General features: G+C 44.5%; 3 protein-coding genes across 8 annotated transcripts; all 3 read left to right on the plus strand.

Moving 5' to 3' along the window:
• The first annotated feature begins 220 nt into the window (after positions 1-220).
• LOC136458887 (probable sulfate transporter 3.5) lies at positions 221-5,271 on the plus strand. 2 transcript variants are annotated; one of them, XM_066458795.1, is made up of 12 exons: positions 221-706; positions 872-1,079; positions 1,183-1,354; positions 2,659-2,724; positions 2,801-2,914; positions 3,024-3,140; positions 3,254-3,380; positions 3,456-3,742; positions 3,851-4,041; positions 4,382-4,464; positions 4,543-4,619; positions 4,734-5,271. In XM_066458795.1, the coding sequence occupies exons 1-12, from the start codon at positions 358-360 to the stop codon at positions 4,899-4,901; spliced, it is 1,959 nt and encodes a 652-aa protein (XP_066314892.1). In that variant the 5' UTR covers positions 221-357; the 3' UTR covers positions 4,902-5,271. The 2 variants fall into 2 exon arrangements, with proteins under 2 accessions (XP_066314892.1, XP_066314893.1); XM_066458796.1 differs by lacking the exons at positions 4,543-4,619; positions 4,734-5,271 and having other exon boundaries at positions 4,301-4,417.
• A 1,544-nt stretch (positions 5,272-6,815) lies between these two features.
• Positions 6,816-11,450, plus strand: LOC136458888 (uncharacterized). 5 transcript variants are annotated; one of them, XR_010760083.1, is made up of 10 exons: positions 6,816-7,505; positions 8,159-8,255; positions 8,352-9,031; positions 9,180-9,239; positions 9,619-9,736; positions 10,030-10,152; positions 10,625-10,702; positions 10,800-10,880; positions 10,969-11,324; positions 11,415-11,450. XR_010760083.1 is itself a non-coding variant. In XM_066458797.1 (8 exons), the coding sequence occupies exons 3-8, from the start codon at positions 9,119-9,121 to the stop codon at positions 10,994-10,996; spliced, it is 549 nt and encodes a 182-aa protein (XP_066314894.1). In that variant the 5' UTR covers positions 6,816-7,505; positions 8,159-8,255; positions 8,352-9,118; the 3' UTR covers positions 10,997-11,352. The 5 variants fall into 5 exon arrangements, 1 of the variants encoding a protein (XP_066314894.1); XR_010760082.1 differs by having other exon boundaries at positions 8,352-9,239; XR_010760084.1 differs by having other exon boundaries at positions 8,352-9,239; positions 10,832-10,880.
• A 5,227-nt stretch (positions 11,451-16,677) lies between these two features.
• On the plus strand, positions 16,678-19,623 carry LOC136458890 (protein SODIUM POTASSIUM ROOT DEFECTIVE 2-like). The gene is made up of 3 exons (XM_066458798.1): positions 16,678-16,902; positions 17,077-17,152; positions 19,263-19,623. The coding sequence occupies exons 1-3, from the start codon at positions 16,681-16,683 to the stop codon at positions 19,415-19,417; spliced, it is 453 nt and encodes a 150-aa protein (XP_066314895.1). The 5' UTR covers positions 16,678-16,680; the 3' UTR covers positions 19,418-19,623.
• The last annotated feature ends 659 nt before the right edge of the window (positions 19,624-20,282 follow it).

Consider the following 20,282-nt stretch of genomic DNA (forward strand, 5'->3'; position numbering starts at 1 on the left):
CGCTTCCCAACCGGCTTCTGGTGCTCTATATAAACCGCCATGCGCTCCTCATCGGTTGCACGCATGCAAACGAAACACGAGCAACCTGGCTCGAGCAGAGATCGAGAAAGAAAGAGACGAGAGCGCCCGAACCGCGCGCACTCGGCCCGTGTCGCGATAATCCAATCGAAACCGCCTCACCGTTGCCCGCCAGGCCGCCAGTAAACCTGCTTAATTTAGGCATACGTGAGGAGACTGTGGGAGAAGATACTGACCACACAACGGAGGGCACTCCCTCCCGGTTCCTTCGTCCGCGTACGTCGTCGTCGATCCGTCACTCCCGTGATCTGATCCGGCCAGCAGCCCCTCCGATCCTGCATGGGGACGGCGGCGGCCGGCGATGGCGACCGCCCCCTCGGCGCCGCGGCGGCAGCGGAGCACAAGGTGAACCTGTCGGCGCGCCAGCCGTTCGTGCAGGCGGTGCGGACGGGCCTGGCGGAGACGTTCTTCCCCGACGACCCGTTCCGGGGCTTCGGGTCGCGCCCGCCCGCCGCGCGGGCCTGGGGCGCGCTCAAGTACTTCGTGCCGGCCCTGGAGTGGGCGCCGCGGTACAGCGTCGGCAAGTTCAAGTACGACCTCCTCGCCGGCGTCACCATCGCCAGCCTCGCCATCCCGCAGGGCATCAGCTACGCCAAGCTCGCCAACCTCCCGCCCATCATCGGCCTCTGTATGCGTGCCATGCATCTTTTCTATGGATTAAATTCTTCCGCACGCACGTCCGCCTTCTCGGTCATCACGACGATAGACGTGGACGTGCGTCTCTGCACACGTTCGCCGCAAGCGCATTGATTTCAGCTCACATTTAATTCTTCTTGGTGTCTTGTACTACTAGATTCCAGTTTCGTGCCGCCACTGCTGTACGCGGTGTTCGGGAGCTCGAACAACCTGGCGGTGGGCACGGTGGCGGCGGCGTCGCTGCTGCTTGCGTCCATCATCGAGACGGAGGTCCCGCCGGAAGAGAACCCGCAGCTGTACCTGCAGCTCTTCTACACAGCCGCCTTCTTCACCGGCGTCTTCCAGACCGCACTAGGCGTCTTCAGGTCCGTAACATATACTTGCTTTTGCCTTAAGTATTTGGTTAACTAACCGAAAATTTTACTAGATATAAGAACTCAAATTTCATGCTTGTCTTGTCTGGTGAAGGTTAGGGCTGATAGTGGATTTCTTGTCGCGGTCGACGATCACCGGGTTCATGGGCGGCACGGCGGCGATCATCATTATGCAGCAGCTCAAGGGGATGCTGGGGATGAAGCACTTCACGCCCAAGACAGACCTCATCTCCGTCATGCGCTCCATCTTCCATTACAGGCACGAGGTGAGTGTCGTGTGAGACAATCATGCACATACGGAGTACTCCGGCCGTATTTCTCTTCTCCTCCGCACCTTTCATTATTTCCATAGCATAGGAGTAGAAGTTGGCTTCTCCTTTGCTTCTCAGTTCACTTCTTCCCTGATTTTCTCGGTTCTTTTGGGCAATTTTCGTCCCTTTTCGCTTGGGGTTAAAAATTCAAATGCCAATATACATTAGAGAAATATTGATATCTATAAATTTAAATATATGCACTACAATACATATTCTATAGATTACTTAATGAAACTATATAGATGCCAATGCATAAATCTGCTCGAAACCAGAATAGTTTAACAAAAAAAAAAAGTGATTCAGAACGGAGGGAGTAACGCATTTACGGTGAAGTAAGAGTATACTACTAAGTATCTATGTATTGGGCTAAAACTTGCATGCAACCGCATGCTGAGAGGCGTAACTGTCTAGGTGATGACGTGCCGTGGATGGAAGTTGCTCTTAACCTCTCACAGTAACTTCTCCAAGGAGTAAGAGTCAATCAATCAAGGGGAAAAAACAACTTCAATTTTTCGTACATACTAAATATTTTATTTGCTCAAAATATTCACTGCCCCTCAAACTCAATTTTCCAGTGTAAAATAGTTACTAGTATTTCCCCTTTTTTTCCTTTAAACAGCCAGAGTTTTCTCAAACTGAACCACTGTCTCAGGACAAACACTTTCAGAACAAGACGAGCATATCTCAATGACAGACGAGACGAGCACACAGTATCTGTTTTTTACCCGTGACTGGATGTTGTAGTACTAACAAAAGACCCAAATCATTCTTAAAAAAAAACCCCAAATCATTGATGAGTAGACCCCACAAGCTTTGCAGTTCTTGCGTGCACCGAGCAGATGCCGACATATCATGCTTGTTTTTCAACACCCTAGTGTTTTCAAATTCTTATCGCCTTATTCCGTATGTATATGGGCATGTTTGGATTTCCTTCTCTAAACTTTAAGGCTCTGAAACTTTAGAGCATTTTAGCTCAGTTTTGAGATCTAAGCTCTAATCTGAGGTGGGGGCCACCTGTTTGAGCTCTAAAGTTTATACCAAACAGGCCCTACCGCCCTATATACTTGGATCTGATGGCACTGGCTAAGGTCAGTCAGATAAAGTGTGATGATCCGTGCCCATAATGCGCATCAGGAAGCTTACGTATACAAGTTTCCTTTTATCTTTTCTGAGGACCATATGATTTGAGTGGAAACTGCACGTGTAAGATCCTGAAATGTAACTGTCTGAATCTGTCTCCTTTTCCATTTGTCCAGTGGAAGTGGCAGAGTGCAGTTCTTGGCATATGCTTCCTCCTGCTCTTGTTGTCAAGCAAGCACTTGGTAAGCATCGAATCCTGATTGTCAAGTAACATGACTTTCCCCCTTGTCTGCGAGCTGATTCAGCAACCTTTTTCAGAGGAAGAAAAAGCCAAATTTGTTCTGGGTGTCGGCCATTGCGCCTTTCATGGTCGTGGTCATTGGCGGCATCTTCGCCTTCCTAGTCAAAGGAAACGAGCATGGCATCCCAATAGTAAGCCCGTCCATGGCCGGAACCAGACTTCACACTTGACAGCGCAGTCCATGATGCATATGTGACTGTTGTGGCTAACTTACTTGTTTTTGTGATCACGACGACGCAGGTTGGCGATCTGAAGAAAGGGATCAACCCGCTGTCTATTTCACAGCTGACGTTTACAGACAAGCACGTCAATACGGCCGTGAAAGCAGGTTTCTTGTCTGGGATTCTGGCACTGGCAGTACGAACATGTTTCCTCTCATCTCTCAGCCATGGAATCTTGTTTACCTGGATGTCTTTTTTTTGCCGCACGGCAAGTATTTCTCACCACCAGCCTGTCTCGATGGCTCTCAGGAAGGAATCGCCGTCGGGCGGAGCCTGGCGCTGATAAAGAACGAGCAGATCGACGGGAACAAGGAGATGATCGCATTCGGCATCATGAACATCGCCGGGTCCTTCACTTCTTGCTACCTCACCACAGGTAACAATATAGCAGCTAGCTGCTGCCTCTTGAATGCGTTCCCGTCGATGCTAATCTTATCTGACCAATCATCAGGGCCGTTCTCCAAGTCGGCGGTGAACTTCCACGCCGGGTGCCGGACGCCGATGTCCAACGTGGTGATGTCGGTGTGCATCATGCTGGTGCTGCTGTTCCTGGCCCCGCTCTTCAAGTACACCCCGCTGGTGGCGCTCTCCTCCATCATCGTCGTCGCCATGATCGGGCTCATCAAGGTGAAGGAGTTCTGCCACCTCTACCGGGTGGACAAGTTCGACTTCTGCATCTGCATGGTCGCCTTCATCGGCGTCATCTTCTTCACCATGGTCATCGGCCTCAGTGCATCGGTATGCTTTGCTAGCTTCATTCCCCCTGCCACTGCACTCACTCTGCTTGCTAGGAAGTGGGGTGTGGTTGATGTGGTTCGCTTTTCATGTGTGCCTGTGCACGTGCAGGTGGGCTTGTCAGTGATCAGGGCACTGCTGCATGTGGCGAGACCTAGCACCTGCAAGCTCGGAAGCATCGCAGGAGGCGAGATCTTCCGCGACGTCAGGCACTACCCGAACGCGAGGAACATCCCCAACGTCCTCGTTTTGCAGCTGGGGTCTCCGATATATTTCGTCAATGCAGGTTACTTGCGAGAAAGGTGAGCATGCACAGTGCATCATCTGTACTGTACCACACATCATTCATTCTCTTTTCATGTGGGCCTTGTTTAGTTCGCGAAATTTGGATTTTGGGTCTACTGTAGCACCTTCGTTTTTATTTGGCAAATAGTGTCCAAACATTGACTAATTAGGCTTAAAACGTTCGTCTCGTAATTTCCCACCAAACTGTGCAATTAGTTTTTCTTTTCGTCTACATTTAATGCTCCATGCATAGGCCGCAAACATTCGATGTGACAGGTACTGTAGCAACTTTTTGGAAATTGGGTAGCAACTAAACAAGGGCTGAAGAGATAGATGCTAATCTGCCGTGCATCACAGGATTTTAAGATGGGTGGAAGACGAGGAGAACGCCAGCAAGCTTGACGGGCAAGATTTGCAATACGTGGTCCTTGATCTTGGTGGTATGTCCTTTACCATTTCAGTTTTTTTTTCTTCCACGCAAGTTCAGTCCACCAGTGACACTTGCCTGAACATTGCAGGTGTGACTTCAATCGACAACACGGGGATTGGGATGCTAGTAGAGGTTCACAAGAGCCTTGATCGTAAAGGGATCAGGGTAATCACCAGTACCATTCCAAACCAGCTATTTTTACCCCAAAGAACGAGATTTTATTCACTGAACTGATGAGTACTCGTAACAAACTAACACATGTATGGTTGCTCATTGCAGATAGCGCTGACGAACCCCAGGCTGGAGGTGACAGAGAAGCTGGTGCTGTCTGGGTACATCAAGGACATCATAGGGGAGGAGTGGGTGTTCCTCACGGTGAAGGACGCCATCACGGCGTGCCGGTACGCGCTCCAGAGATCTAGAAGCAAGGAAGACGGTGAAGTATAGCTAGCGTCCAGGGACAGTCTTTTAGGAGGTATAGCTCATTAGCTGTAGATATTGAGTAGCAGGCAGGCAGGCAGGCAGGCATCGGGAGTCCTTGCAGCACAGGTAGAGGAGAAGATTCAGAGCCAGGAGCGGTGGATTGGGGTGTGGTTAGTTGTGGTGCTTGGATGTGCTGAATTGTAGCTTCAGGTCCTTGTAAGGGAAATAGCGAGGTGGCTGGGGATAGGTAGCTAGCGTTTGTGTATAAACCTGTATAGCTTTCGACTTTGGAGGTCACAATGAACCTCATAGATTTGCTTGTACCAGTTTGCAATTGCAGAAGAATAGGCTGTTGAATCGCTAAAAGGGTATTACATTCCAAAATCCAAATACTAATCTATTGGCACGTCCTCCTCGTATCTTCTACTAATTTTTTATTCGGCCTGTTCGCTGGTTGGTTTCTACGCTGATAAACTCGATTAGTGCTGGTTTGTTGTGAGAGAAAAACACTGTTGGTTGGCTGATAAGCTCTGGCTAAAATCAACAAGCGAATAGGCTGACTACTGCCGTGAAGTAGGAAATGTCCGTGTCGTCTAGCTAACTTTTTCATCTGCCTGCTACTACGGCTCTGTTCGCGTGCCCTTAAACCCGGCTTGATCCGTTTTTTTTTCATCTAGAACAGTGTTTTTCTCTCACAAATTCATCCAGCATTCCTCCGAATCATCTAGATTCCTCCAGAATTCAGACAAGCGAACAAACCCGAAGTATGAAATGTCTATGCCGACCGTCTACTATTATAAAGTATGAAATGTTTGTCATTTGCCCAACTCATGTTTGTCATTTGCCCAAGGCCTTGTTCACTTTGCAATTTTTTTTTTGAACCCGATAAATAGTACCACTTTCGTCTTATTTGGCAAATATTGTCCAATCATGGACCAACTAGGCTCAAAAGATTCATCTCATGATTTCCAACTAAACTGTGTAATTAGTTTTTTTTTTACCTACATTTAATACTCCATACAAGCGGCTAAAAATTGATGTGATAGAAAGAGAGTGAAAAAACTTAGAATTTGGATGGCATGCAAGTCTCCCTCTTTCATCCGCCCAAGGAGGCATGACCACCGGTCACATTGCTGAGCCCATTTTTGAGGGCTACGCCCGCGCGGTTCCAGCTCCAGTGCCAGAGTCGGATCCCCAAGATGAAGCCACTTTTCATGCTCCGTCACTGTACACGAAAAGGGCTCCGGCTTCTTCCATTCGCAACGAGAAGCGCTCCTCGCTGTTACTGTGTTTGATGCGACTAATCTATGAGATAGAAGATGGGCATGGGCATATTAAAAAGAACTGACATGCTAGCCCCACACGTGTTTAGGAATTTGTACTATAAATAACGGTTGAACAAATAATCTACGTTCCTTACTATATCAGAGATAGAATTTCTATAGGAGTAAATTGTCTTTCATTGTCGCGGGTGTCCTAGGCAAAAAAGTTGAGCGATGATCGAGAATCCTCAACACAAACTACCCCGGCTAAGAGCATCTCTACCAAATCGAGGATATCCAATTTTCTACATGCAGCTAAAGAGGATTGGAAAAGATTTTTTGGAGTATAAGGGAACTTTGCTCCAACGAGGAAGGAAAGGAAGTTGAGAAAAAATATTGCTTCCTCCTCTCTATTTGGGAGATTGAAGGATGTCGAGGGACTGAGAAAAAAGATATAGAGAAAGGGATTAAAAAAGGAAATCTGCTAGAGCAGTTTTTTCACCTCATTCCTCTGTACGGCATTTTTCAGGGAAAGGGGATGGAATCTAGGGGAGTTGCTCTGAGCTCTTTGTCCAGTAGAACCACTATACTGTCATCGCTAGGACCCACATACCAGTGTCTGATTACTGATTACTCCGGCATTTGAACAACCCCCTCGACAGTTGGCGCAAAGCAATCCGATCAATCAGCACTCCCAGCGTACAGGCCCAAAAGGGCGATCAAGCGAATGCGCGGCGGCAAATCAGCAGGGAGTCAGTCGGGAGCTCGGGGAACCTATCGGAACTTTCTAGATTCCCTCAGATTGGCATAAACCCTAGCATTCTCGTTCAATTGCCTAAACCCTCGATCGATCCCACCCATGACCGAAGCGGAGAAGGCGACGGAGGAGTACGAGAGCTTCCTCGACGACGGGCCCCTCTCCGCGGCGAGGCGTCGCGGGGGCGGCGAGCGACGACGACGAGGAGGGCGGCGGTGGGAGCAGGAGGGGTTCGCCGCCGCCTTCCACGGTGTTAGGCGCCGAGTCCGACGACTCCGGCGGGCAGGGCGCCGCCGAGTTGTACGACGACGAGGAGGTGTACGGCAACGAGGAGGAGGATGTGGAATACGAGGACGTGCGTGAGGAGTCCGAGGCGGGAGTTGGGGGTGGAGAGACTGGAGTAGTGAATGGTGAGGTGTCTCTGGCGAAGGACGAAGGGAAGTACGAGGACGATGAAGCGGCAGTGGAAGGGGATGAAGAGGCGATGAAAAGAGAGGAAGTGAAGATGGCTAGTGACAGTGAGCCCTACTCCGTGCCGACGACAGGCGACTTCTACCAGCACGACAATCGCTTTCAGGGTCAGGAAGACGGCAACCACCGTTACCAAAGGTTTAAAACTTTGCGCCTTGTTTCATCGCTTCTTATTCCCTTGTTTATCTGAGTGGTAGTACAAACCAAATAATATAGTAAGCAGTGGTAAGAGATGTAGTTGCAACTTCGATTTTCAAATTAAACCTGTTGTTTACAAAATTGTGACCGTATATTACTGGAAACACTCTTACGTTTTACACTTTACAGTGGGCATACCATTTACTCTTGTGGAGGACGTTGCCGAATAAGTGGCGCTGTCGTAAGGATACATTGTTTACAACTGTGTAGATAGAAAACCCACATGGCAAGGGTCTGCTTGGCTGGTTGCATGAGAGTTTCAATAGATAAATTTGGCATTTAGTTGCCATTCATTGTCATCAAAACTCACAATAAAGAATAGCCCACATGTTTTTTTAGATTCCTAATATATCCATGCCATTGATTCAGGCAAAGTTTTGGTGGTCAAAAGATATGGCATCCTAAAGAAGAGGCAGTTTGGGCGCATGATCTGTTTAATGAGATAAATTTCCATGATAATAAGCATGATAATGCAAGTATCATGCAGAGTGTTGACAATGATTATTTTCATGAATGCAAATCCTACCATGACACCAAAAGCATTGAAAACGTAAAGCTGACACAATTTCATTCATATTATGGCAATGCTAAAGGCTACAGTGATGAAAGAAATATATACAGAGAGAGAGGCTCTAGAACCAACCAAGCTCATTGGACGACTTCTAGAATCTCTTCAGCACAAAATAATACGTAAGTGGAGTTCCATTTTCTTCTCTCCTTTTGTGCCCTTTGAAAATACAATGTTAGCTGGATTTAGCACTAATAGTGAGGCTGCCTATGTTTCAGGAAATCATATTCCAAATCACAAGATGCAGAGGTTTCGTACAATGCAGGTGCGGAAAAGCACTCCTCTCAAACAAGTTTGCAGCATGAACAAAACCTTCCTTACAATCAAATCTTTGGATCAAACACAAGTTCAACTCCACCACCCTTTTACTCTGCTACTAGATCACCCCATCGAGAATTACCTTTTATGCAAAGAGAGAAAGCACGTTGTGTAACATTCAATAAACTCTTCTCGTCAGCTGTTCATAAGGCACATTTGCAGCTTGATCAAACCCTTCCTTGCAAGCAAATCTTTGGCTCAAACACAAGTTCAGCTCCACCACCCTTTTACTCTGCTACTAGATCACCCCATCGAGAATCACCTTTTATGCAAAGAGAGAAAGCATGTTGTGTAACGTTCAATAAACTCTTCTCGTCAGCTGTTCATAAGGCACATTTGCAGCATGAAAAAAACCCTTCCTTGCAAGCAAACCTTTGGATCAAACATAAGTTCAGCTCCACCACCCTTTTACTCTTCTAGATCATCCGATCAATGACATTGTACTCAGCCTTGTAATGCAGTTTATCAGCAAAAATCAGTTCAACGACCAATCCTACCCACACCAAGGGCGTCTACTAAGATATTTGTTCAGAAAGTTACGAGTACCAACAAAATTCAATCTCATCCACAAACAACACTGGTAAGTTCATCTGGTGATGGTGAGGCCACTGCACCTCCGGAATCAAACAGTTCTGTAGTGGTATCAGCAGTAACAGGGCATGATGATATGAACGAAGCAGAGAGGACTTATTTTCTTGATGGTGGTAGCCTTGTTCTTGGCAATACAGGAGCAAGAGGCTCAATGCTTGATGACCCAGGTGCCAGTAACACTACAGCAAAATTGTCAGGTTTGTCTGTCAATTTATTATACATAGAGTTATATGCATACCATAGAACTATCAAGTAATCAAATCATTTGAAGGACCTTTCTTCTTAATGGTGCAGATACTTGCACTTGATTGAGTGGAAGTGAAAATAGTATTGGTTTGATTTCCACTTTGCTACTTGAGTGTGTATCAACAGACGAACTAATTTTAACCATTCCAGTATGAGTCTGATACCAAGTTTTAACCCTACCTGAGCTGTTGGAAAACTGTATCATTAAACTATATGCAGTTTTGTTTCATTTTGCCCCCACTATCCTTTCATTTTCAATTGCACATGTATGTTTCAAGCTGTAGTTCTGCAAACACTTTAGGGTAATGTTTTACTGCATTTACCATGCAGTTATGCTGTTTAGTGGCCTTCATCCTAGGGGACCTGGTTTCACTTCTGATGCTATGGTTCTGCTGGAATTTGTGGATCAACGATGTGGTGGCAATTCTGAAATCAGACTAATGGCCTGGTATTCATGACTTAATTTCTATAAATCTTGTGGAAGAACTATGCATTCATTAGTTTTGATCTGTGTCCTTTATTTTTGGAACTTTTTTACTTTTCTTAACAGCTCGAGTAATTGACAAATTCTTATTGGTATTTTCTTTAGTGGTGCACTCAGCTGGCTCGTTTTGGTTCTGACGCTTCATATATAACCAACACTACTACTTAGCTGTGGCACTGATTATAACTGGATTGCGCGCTCCTATTTCTTGTATGGTCCTGCACTTACCTCTGACCCCTATTTTGTGTTTATTCTAGTGAAAGTAGGTCGCCAATATTGACTGGTGCTACTGGGGTTCAGGAAGGAGCAATCAGTCCACCTTATTTTGGTAGTAATTGTCTCCAACATTCTGAACTTGCATCTTCATTAGCATCGCCAAGGTAAATTCAAGCTTTATCCTGTGTATTACAGTTTTAGGTATCATACTCACATATTTGTAGGTATATATCCAAAGCGTCAAGTATTTATGGCTGGTTGTATTGTATGATATTTTAACTAAGTTTACCCTCTGAATTCTGAACATGATACTGGAAAATATCCTAGTTCCTTGATTAGGTTGATGCTAAATATTTTAGTTTACTTTAGTACGATCGCAATATGTATTTTCTTTGAGAACTCTTTGTTTAGTAGCTAATGCCGATAATAACAACTTAAGATTCTCGATTAACTTCCTCAGGCTGTGTTCCCATTGCCAGTCCATTACAGCCGTGTTTTTCCATGTATGCATTACCTGCCAATTATATTACAATATGCTTTCTAGAATTGATAGTACTTGTTTTGTTCTTAATGATATGACCCAGCAAAAGCAAGAATACATGCCCATTATTTGAAGTTTATTTCGTTTCATTGCAGTGACCATGGTGTAAAGAAAGATCCTATTTCACTGACTTCCCAAGATCCTATGTCCACTGACTTACCAAAAAATAGCAGGTGGAACCAACTAATGTCCTTTTCTCTTTTCTTCTCTTTGTGTTCAAACAATTATTTTATTTAAATGGTCATTCTTACTTTATTCAAAAATCTCCAGTTGTCTTCTTTTTCTGATTCCTCAATTTACAGCAGAGGTTAAAGGTCATGAATTTGTTAATCTTCAAAACAGAACTCGCAGGTAAGTTCAAAGATCTTTGGAATATATTAGGTTTATGATCCATGTGCTGACACCAGTGCAAAGATTGACATGACTTACAATTTTTCAGATACTCAGAGACGAGCTTTGCCTTGTGAAAAGTTTTATAGTTCAAATGGATTCACTGAACCATCTGTCAGTACAGAATTGACAGTCTGTTGTCATTTTGCCGAATGGAAGTTCTTTCCCAAGACCAAGTCCTGCTTCCTTGTAAAGCTACAGATTTTAATGTCTCGTTCACCAGGTACGATAAGCACACTTGTTTTCTGATCATGAGTTGTACCCCTCGTAGTTTTTTGCATTCCGCTTAGAAACTGTATTAGTGAAATGTTGGTACTTAAGCCCTCCTTTGGAGGTTATGGTGGAGTTGACCGGAAGCTAAAAAAGTAATCATCAACAGTGAAAAATGAAAGATCACTATTTGTGGTAATTTTCTCTCTTTCAGAACTTCAGAATGTGATTTAGTCTTTGCTTGGGATTTTTTTTTTAATGAAATCTTTGCTTGGAATTTGACAGGTTTATATGAACTTCTCAGAATATGGTAATTTTCTTTTAAAAATTATAAACATTACACATTGGTTTTGCCGTTTCGGTGTCCTTATTTTGTTGCTGCGTGTTTGCACGGGTTGATGAGAATCTCATTCTTTCTAGACACTTTCAGTTCTTCAGTGATTGCTAGAAAAAAAAGAGTAAAAAGTATACTATCTGTTTATAAATTATGGAAATATGTAGATTTGGATCTCTGCCCATTTACTTGTGGGAACTCTTGCTCAGCTCTTCAGTAGTTATTTGTGGTAACTCTTGCTCAGCTATTCAGTGGTTACTTGTGGTATCTCTTGCTCAGCTCCTCTGCTTTCGACTTCTGCTTTGAATTGCTCATGAAGGTGTGTTTAGTGAGAATTTTGAAATAACCTGTTACCCCTCCATTTCAAATTGTAAATCGTTTTAGTTTTGGCCTAAGTCAAACTTGTTTAACTTGGCCAAATTTATAGAAACTATATTAACATCTACAATATCAAATAAATATACTGTTACAATATATTTCACAATTTTTTAGATTATAAGGAATATAAGATTATGGCCTCGAACGTTCATAAATGAATGAGTGTAGCTGTTTCATGTATATTTAACAAATCTTGATGTTTATATTTTTTTTCTGTAAGCTTGGTTAAAAGATGAAGGGTGGGCCTGGTGCAAGCGGTAGAGTCTCACCGTCTGTGACCGGAAGGTCCCGGGTTCGAGTCGCGGTCTCCTCGCATTGCACAGGCGAGGGTAAGGCTTGCCACTGACACCCTTCCCCAGACCCCGCACAGAGCGGGAGCTCTCTGCACTGGGTACACCCTTGGTTAAAAGATAATTAAAGTAAAAATGACTTACAATTTAAAATAAATGGAGTAATTGCGAAAGCTGTTCTGCTTTCTTGTACGGTCGATAGTGTGTTAGTATTACCATTCGCGTTCAGGGGTTTTCAGTTGCTCTGTTATGAGAGCAGCAGGGGAGGTTGCTGGAGCGCCAGTCTGTTGTCAAATTCATGCCCGGCGCAAAGAGCGAAAACCTCTCATGCTGCTGAGTCTATTACTATCTGTAAATGAAGCAGCCGGAAGTGGTGGGGGTTGCCGGGTGCCCACTTCAGGTCCATTGCTCCAGCAACCAGCATACATTGGTTTGGCGCCCCACACCCCCACCCGCGAAACATCCTCACGTTGCCCTCTGGCTGAGTAATTGCGAAAGCTGTTCTGCTTTCTTGTACGGTCGATAGTGTGTTAGTATTACCATTCGCGTTCAGGGGTTTTCAGTTGCTCTGTTATGAGCAGCAGGGGAGGTTGCTGGAGCGCCAGTCTGTTGTCAAATTCATGCCCGGCGCAAAGAGCGAAAACCTCTCATGCTGCTGAGTCTATTACTATCTGTAAATGAAGCAGCCGGAAGTGGTGGGGGTTGCCGGGGTGCCCACTTCAGCATCCATGTACTGATGTACAGCCAGCAACCAGCATCCATTGGTTTGGCGCCCCACACCCCCACCCGCGAAACATCCTCACGTTGCCCTCTGGCTAGTGGCTGCTGACTGTACATCAGTACATGGCAAGGAAGGCCACCTGAACATGTGAGCTGGCTACATGCAGCATCCTATCGGCTGTACAAGTCATGCATACCCCTTCCATTTCCAAGCTCCATGAGCAGCCGGCAACAGTAGAAACATGACGCCATGCATGATTACTCGCATATGGAACAGTTTGATTCTTGTACTGAAGGCCCTGGACGTGCGGAAGCTGAATGATGGCTATTCTTGGCAAAGAAGAGAACGCCCCTAGCTTCTCACTGGGTCACAACAGTCTCTCTTCCACTAGTATGGGCACAAAAGCATGAATGGCACATCCGCACATTGCTCGGCAGTCGGCACACGTCACTCGCCTGTGGCTGTCTTGGATGTGTTGTCCGATCCCATGGTTCTACTTCTACTGTAGAAGCAAAAAAGCATTGCGTCTCAGACGTCTCGTGTTTCCTTTGTAGCACACGTCTCTGCCTGATTTGCCTCGATCGTTTCTCTCTCTCGGCGCTGCAATTTGCTGAGACCGACATGCAGCCAGCCAATCCTCGCAAGACAAGCGTACGGCATCATATGGCCTGCCGCTGTCCAACTGATCCAATAATTCCGTGCCGCGCCCACCGGCCATGTCTGCCCCCTTTCCCTTGGCCACTCACCTACGTATAACCTTTCAAATAGATAGATAGTAGATGCACACAGGCACATCCCGTCGTCCTTGAGCAGACAGTTCAATCGTCAAAAGGCCCACCATATTCGCTCGCCACTGTTAACCAAAGCTGGGGCGACGGAGATGCCGCATGTAACCACAAACATTAGCTATTGATTGATTACATACTCGACCCCGTTCCTAATTGGATTGGATGTGGGCACATTCGGATCCTATCACATGAAGCTGGGTGCTCGTCGCGCTTTCGGCAAGTAAAGGGTGATAAGTGACACCACAGATAGGCATGTTTAAGATTTTTGTTTCTTTCTCGGTCAGTACGCAAGGGAATTTGCAAGAAGAAAGCAAGGAAAAACACATACTGAGTGTCTTGTTTTTACCAAAGAGGAACGTTTCTGATAATGCGCCAAAGAAAGACACTGGTGGCTAGCTATTGATTAGTCATTGGCAGTCGTAATTGGACGCAGGCGCATTCGGATCCTGTCACATGAAGCCGATGTGCAAGTGCAATGCACTTTCGGCAAGCAATGCAAAAGGTGACAGCAGCACAAGAGTGATGGTGCGATTATGATTATTAATCAAAAGAACACTACTCACGTTGCGTATCTCTGCAATAACAAGGGACCGTCCGCAAATACTTTGCATCGACCAGACGAGTCTTGGTGGCAAACTGGCATATATTTATCAGTTGATGACTCGATGTTTGGTTACAATTTACTACGTACGTACAACGCATATATATTGATATATATCGCCTAAAGGTTAAACAAACGGTCGTCGTCACTTGCAAAAGTAGTGACGTACCGATCGAGGCTGAAACCGCTGTGGCATACATATATACGTCTTCGAAGGCGACACGACATACGGGGAATTTCATATTCCCCGACCGAATTTGAGATCTGTCCCCTCCTCGGCGCAAGGCCAAGCGGATATGGTTTTTATATATGGTTATTAAATCGATGCCCTCTTACTTGTACGCCTTCTTGTTGCTCAGCTTACCTTGACACGTATTCCTGGCTCACCAAATGAGAGATCCTCTATATATATATATATATATATATATATAGGGAGAGGCTATTCAGCAGCCGGCTACAAAATAAGTTATTCTGTAGCCACCTCTATTTACCATAATTTTATATACTAATTTACCATAATGTCAATACATATTTACGATAGTTGGGTTACTATAACACATGGGAATATTTACCATAACGTTATAGTAAACCACTTAGTAAGGAGTTACTGTAAATTTCGTAAATTAACATAGTAATTATCGTAACTCAAAGTGGCTACAGAATAAGTTATTCTGCAGCCAGCTATAGTAGTTCTATATCTAATATATATATATATATATATATATATATATATATATATATATATATATATATATATATATATATATATATATAGTATATTCAGTAGCCAGTTACAAAATAAGTTATTCTATAGTCACCTCTATTTACGATAATTTTATATACTAATTTACGATAATGTCAATACATATTTACGATAGTTGGGTTACTATAACACATAGAGATATTTACCATAATGTTATAGTAAGCCGCTTAGTAAGGAGTTACTATAATCTCATAAATTAACATAGTAATTATCGTAACTCAAGGTGACTACAGAATAAGTTATTTTATAGCCAGCTACAGAGTAGTAGTTCTATAATATATATATGGAAATTATTTTCTACTCTCAAAGAGTAGTTACTCTCATATGTATATCTCTAGATTTAGGGTGTATGTAGCCCGACCAAGTATATGTAGATGAAGTATATCATCATACTAGACCACCTATGGTACTATGTATGACAAGTATGTATATATACTTAGAGTATATGGTTATACTTATTTTATATGCTACTATCATAGTATTATATAATATATTAAAAAAATATGTGCTCTTTTGAAATTTTTTCACATAGTAAAGATCTGGAGTATCTTAATATTAGTATGTCAACATACTCAAACTGATAAATGAGTATGTACACATACAAAACATGATTTATTGATTATGGGAGTAACTACTCCTGGGAGTATATAAAATGCACCCATATATATATACACACACACTAAGGCTGTGTTTAGTTGGAGGAAAAGTTAGAATTTGGGTACTGTAGCACTTTCGTTTTTATTTGGCAAATAGTGTTTAATCATGGACTAATTAGGTTCAAAATGTTCGTCTCGCGATTTCCAACCAAACTGTGCAATTAGTTTTTTTGTCTACATTTAATGCTTCATACACGTATCGCAAGATTCGATGTGATGGATACTGTAGCACTTTTTGGAACTTTTTTTGCAACTAAACCAGGCCTAATAGTACATACCAAACCTATACTGCGCCCCTGTTACATATCCATTGATGTGCACAAGTGAAAGGCACGTATGTGGCAACTTGTGAGCCGGCCCTGACGTGGTACCAGCAAGTTTCATTTGCTGCAACTTACTTGAATAATAGCGAACGAAAGGGCAGGCATTATTCATTGGTGCATGATTGGGTGTATTATATTGCTAAGCTTTTGTATCGACGTGTTCTCTGGTGTTTGTTACATCTTCTAGCTACATAACATTGCAAATGTGTTTCTCGAAGGCATGATTATTCCACCGGTGCCAATAAGCTAGCACATTGCCACATGGAGAGCTTCCCATCTTGTCTGCTCGTCAAACCGGTGCGTCCATGACTGTCCTGAACGCACCCAACCAAATTTAAATTCACTTCTTGGAAGCTGCTGCCGCCAACTCCAAGCTTTTTAGCAACACACCACTTCAACGCTCCTGCTTACATTACATATATGCTCCTCGTCCTCGATCTCTTTTGCCGGCCTGCTAGCTGCTTGCTCACCTCGCAGATAAACTTGTCTCTTCTCACGCAGAGCTTGAGAGCTAGCTAGATGTGCATATCGACAGTAGATCCCGGCCAATCTTGAGAGGGAAACGCAAACGCCTCTGCCTGCTTTTCGGAAGGGTGCTTTGCTCTTTACTTTGCAGCCTGCAGGCCCTCCTGGTGTTTATATATAACTTGGAAGCTTCAGTTGCTGACAGCGGAGAGAAAGCTAAGAAAGAGAGAGGATGGGGAGGACGGCGAAGCTGGGCCTGGACAAGGTCCTCGACTGCTTCTCGCTCTCCCTGTGCTCCAACGCCTGCGCCTGCATACATTCCATGGAGGAAGAAGACGAGGACGAGGCCAACGAGCGGAAGGCCCTGGTGAGCAGCCAGCTGGAGGAGCTGGTCAAGCTCAGGGATTTCGTCGATGGAGCCGCCAAGACTCTTGCTTTCCATCTGGAGCCAAAGGTACGCGGACATCTATCTATCTAGTATCTACCTTGAGACTGTCTCAGATATATACGTACCTCTGCACTGCAGCAGAACATGTTGTTAACCTCTGCTCATTTTTGCTTAACTTTCCGTGATTAATATGCTCTCTGTTGCATGGATCATCTGTCCTGCGTGCTCTGTTTGATGCAGACCGTGGAGCTCAGGGTGTCCATGCACTGCTATGGATGCGCCAAGAAAGTCCAGAAGCACATCTCCAAGATGGACGGTATGACAACTGATCCTTATCCTTGCCCACTTTTGGGTCTGTCCATCATACTAACCTACTAGATTAGTGTTCAGAATCTAGTGTTCAGAATCATTTCATACTAGATTCATTCATCATAGGTGACCAGACGACTGACCTACTAACCTACAGGTTCATAGTACAACTTATCGGCTATCGCACACAGCTAACAGTCACACTTTCTCACGTTTAGTTCACTTGGTGCTAGTTTCCTCAAGAGACGGCCTTCAGTAGTGTAAGATCAGCAGTGCTTAATTCTCGGAGATCAGTTTCTCCTGGCCGGCCACGCATGCCAATCTGAGGCAAGGAAACGCATCGAGAAAACAAAGCAGTCTACTCGATGCGTTCTTGCATCGCGCATTTCGTGTTACTTTGCATCACTTGGGGTCTTGGGCGAGGAAAATGGCACACATCTAGGAGTACACTCCTCTATAGAGCAACAGTTGTTTTTCCCTTCTCGTTTCCTAGGTTTAGTAGTAGCAGTAGCCAGTAGGGAATAGAATAGCACGTACTGCTACTACATGAGGCGTGTGGCTTGGGATGCGAGCAGGGTCTCCTCCGTCCAGAGAGGACAAAGTTGCAGACCTGAGAAGCATCCCGAGCAAGAGCAGCGACGGGACATGACACCAACAGGGTCAAGATCGCCAGACGCAGCAAGAAAAACGCGGCCCCGTGGTTGACCTTTGTGCACGCCCCAATCATTTGACTACTATTTCCTCGTAAAAAAAATCGTTTTACTACTTTGGATGTCAAAATTTTTGGTAAAACGCTACGGTAGCGTTTTCGTTATTATTTGATAATCAGTGTCCAATCATAGTGTAATTAGGTTTAAAAGATTCGTCTCGTGGATTTTATCTAAACTGTGTAATTAGTTTTATTTTTTATTTATATTTAATGCTTCATGCATGCGTCCAAAGATTCGATGTGATGGGAAATCTGGAAAAATTTAACATTTGGGGTGCAACTAAACAGGGCCTAGAGAACTGGTGTTGCTGTTGCTGGATCGCACCGAACAGTGAACATGGATCGGCAGACATGCCGGGACCTGGCAGAGCGTCAGTCATTCGTCACGCTAACGCCTTGTTGCTCCCAGTGATCACCGGCTGCCCGTGAGTTGGCGTCGTGTCGTATCGGCTGGGCCTGGGCACTGGGCAGGCATGGCGCCCCGGGCCCCGGCACATGTTTGCACTGTGCACATGTGCATGTCCGGCTCAGCTGCCTTTTCTGGATTCTGCAAAGGAAAACTTTGCGTGAGACAGGCAGTCGGTGGCCAGGATTCGGTGGTGTGGTGTGGTGTGAGCGAGAGAAGAGCGCACGGCCTCCGCCACTCCGACGGCCCATTGCCGGGCGCCATAAAGAATGCCGTTTCTTTTCCTGCACTGCACCGGAATGGGCACATTTCTGGCTCCTGCTTCGGTTACACTTGTCGATGCTGCCTGCTCTGTTTGTTTTCTGAAAAAAAGGCCTTAGGGCCTGTTCAGTTTCCCTCCAAAACGTTAAATTTTTCAAAATTTCCCGTCATATCGAATTTTTGAACGCATGCGTGAAGCATTAAATATAAATAAAAAATAAAACTAATTACACAGTTTAGACGAAATCCACGAGACGAATCTTTTAAGTCTAATTAGACTATGATTGGACACTAATTGTCAAATAACAACGAAAATGCTACAGTGCTGTTTTGCCAAATTTTTTGGCAACTAAACTGGGCCTTAGGCCCTGCTGTACGCCTGTACTACTACTAGGAGTATTATGGGTCTGTTTTGTTCACCCCTCCTAAAATTTAGTGACTAAACTTTAGTCACTAAAATGCTAAACACCATGCTAAAGTTTAGTGGCTTTTAGTCACCAATGGATAGCTAAAAGTGACTAAAGTGTACATGGGATAGCTGCTTTAGTCACTTTTAGTCATTATAACCATACTGGGGTCACTAAATTTTAAAAGGGTTTAGAGGCCACTAAATTTTTGAGTGTGGAACCAAACAGGCCCTACACATAGCTCACCGGCCCCAAGGACTATCTCTCTTCTCAATCTCAAGAAAAGGAAAAACAAAACAAAGTCTCAATTAACCTGTTCTGTCTTTTTGCGCAGGTGTGACGTCGTTCGAGGTAGATTTGGAGAACAAGAAGGTGGTGGTGATTGGGGACATCACGCCGTACGAGGTGCTGGAGAGCATCTCCAAGGTGAAGTTCGCAGAGCTATGGGTGGCGCCCAATTCCAAGCAGCAAGCTGCGGAAAGTTTGTAGGTGTAGAGGATCTCGTCAAGGCTCATGTCCTCATATTCATCGTGCTACGGTGTACTCAGGCGGCTGCCAAAGAACTTAGAAGTACTGTAACTAGGAAGGAAGCCATCATTATATTAAGGAACGTGTTGCTCTGCGTTATATGTAAAGGGCAATTGGGGAACATGTGCTTGCATAAACATAGCTTGCCTCGCTCTTGTTTATGCGCAAAGCCAACGGTGCGCTCAATCACCACACGGAATTCTTGGAGAAGATGTAATGGCTGATGCCTACGCAGGAGAGGAGCTGAGCTGGCGCCGTGCGAAACGGGCACTGGGCATGGCCGCACGACGCATGAGAAAAGAACGGATGACAGTCAGGCTGGTTTGGACCTGTAACCCGCAGGTTTCGGACCTGATGGGGGCGGAAACGAGTTTTAGTATCGGGTTTTGGATGTGCCATCAGCCAAATCCCATCTCTTAATCCTAACAGCACCCACACCCGCTCGACCGCTCCCCTCCATGACTACCCACTATACTCTCTCTGTCCCATTGAAAATATCGTTTTTTATTATTAGACTTCTTGTTTAACCGTTCATTTTATTTAAATTTTTTATACAAATAAATAAATTATTATTAAATTATCTCTAACGATAAAATAAGTCATAACAAAATAAATAATATTTATATAAAATTTTTGGATAAGACAAACCGTTAAACAAGAAGTCCAAAAGTAAAAAAAAAAACGACGCTTTCAATGAAAGTGAGGGAGTAGGTAACAATAAGCCTGTAATTGCAGCTCAGGGATTATTTAAAGCATGTTGCAAACAATGTTGCTGCAACCAAAGCTCAAAGTTTCAGGAAAAAAATTCAATGTCTTGTCCATAATG

Source organism: Miscanthus floridulus, chromosome 6, assembly GCF_019320115.1.
Source record: "Miscanthus floridulus cultivar M001 chromosome 6, ASM1932011v1, whole genome shotgun sequence".
Lineage (NCBI taxonomy): Eukaryota > Viridiplantae > Streptophyta > Magnoliopsida > Poales > Poaceae > Miscanthus > Miscanthus floridulus.

Excerpts from the sequence above, each read along its gene's own strand:
- LOC136458887 (XM_066458795.1), top strand. The coding sequence starts at position 358 with ATGGGGACGGCGGCGGCCGGCGATGGCGACCGCCCCCTCGGCGCCGCG. Across the intron at positions 3,743-3,850 it reads TCATCGGCCTCAGTGCATCG|GTGGGCTTGTCAGTGATCAG; the intron begins GTATGCTTTGCT and ends GTGCACGTGCAG. Across the intron at positions 4,465-4,542 it reads CGTGGTCCTTGATCTTGGTG|GTGTGACTTCAATCGACAAC; the intron begins GTATGTCCTTTA and ends TGAACATTGCAG.
- LOC136458888 (XM_066458797.1), top strand. The coding sequence starts at position 9,119 with ATGAACGAAGCAGAGAGGACTTATTTTCTTGATGGTGGTAGCCTTGTT. Across the intron at positions 9,240-9,618 it reads CACTACAGCAAAATTGTCAG|TTATGCTGTTTAGTGGCCTT; the intron begins GTTTGTCTGTCA and ends TTTACCATGCAG. Across the intron at positions 10,703-10,799 it reads GACTTACCAAAAAATAGCAG|TTGTCTTCTTTTTCTGATTC; the intron begins GTGGAACCAACT and ends AAAAATCTCCAG.
- LOC136458890 (XM_066458798.1), top strand. The coding sequence starts at position 16,681 with ATGGGGAGGACGGCGAAGCTGGGCCTGGACAAGGTCCTCGACTGCTTC. Across the intron at positions 16,903-17,076 it reads CTTTCCATCTGGAGCCAAAG|ACCGTGGAGCTCAGGGTGTC; the intron begins GTACGCGGACAT and ends TGTTTGATGCAG. Across the intron at positions 17,153-19,262 it reads GCACATCTCCAAGATGGACG|GTGTGACGTCGTTCGAGGTA; the intron begins GTATGACAACTG and ends CTTTTTGCGCAG.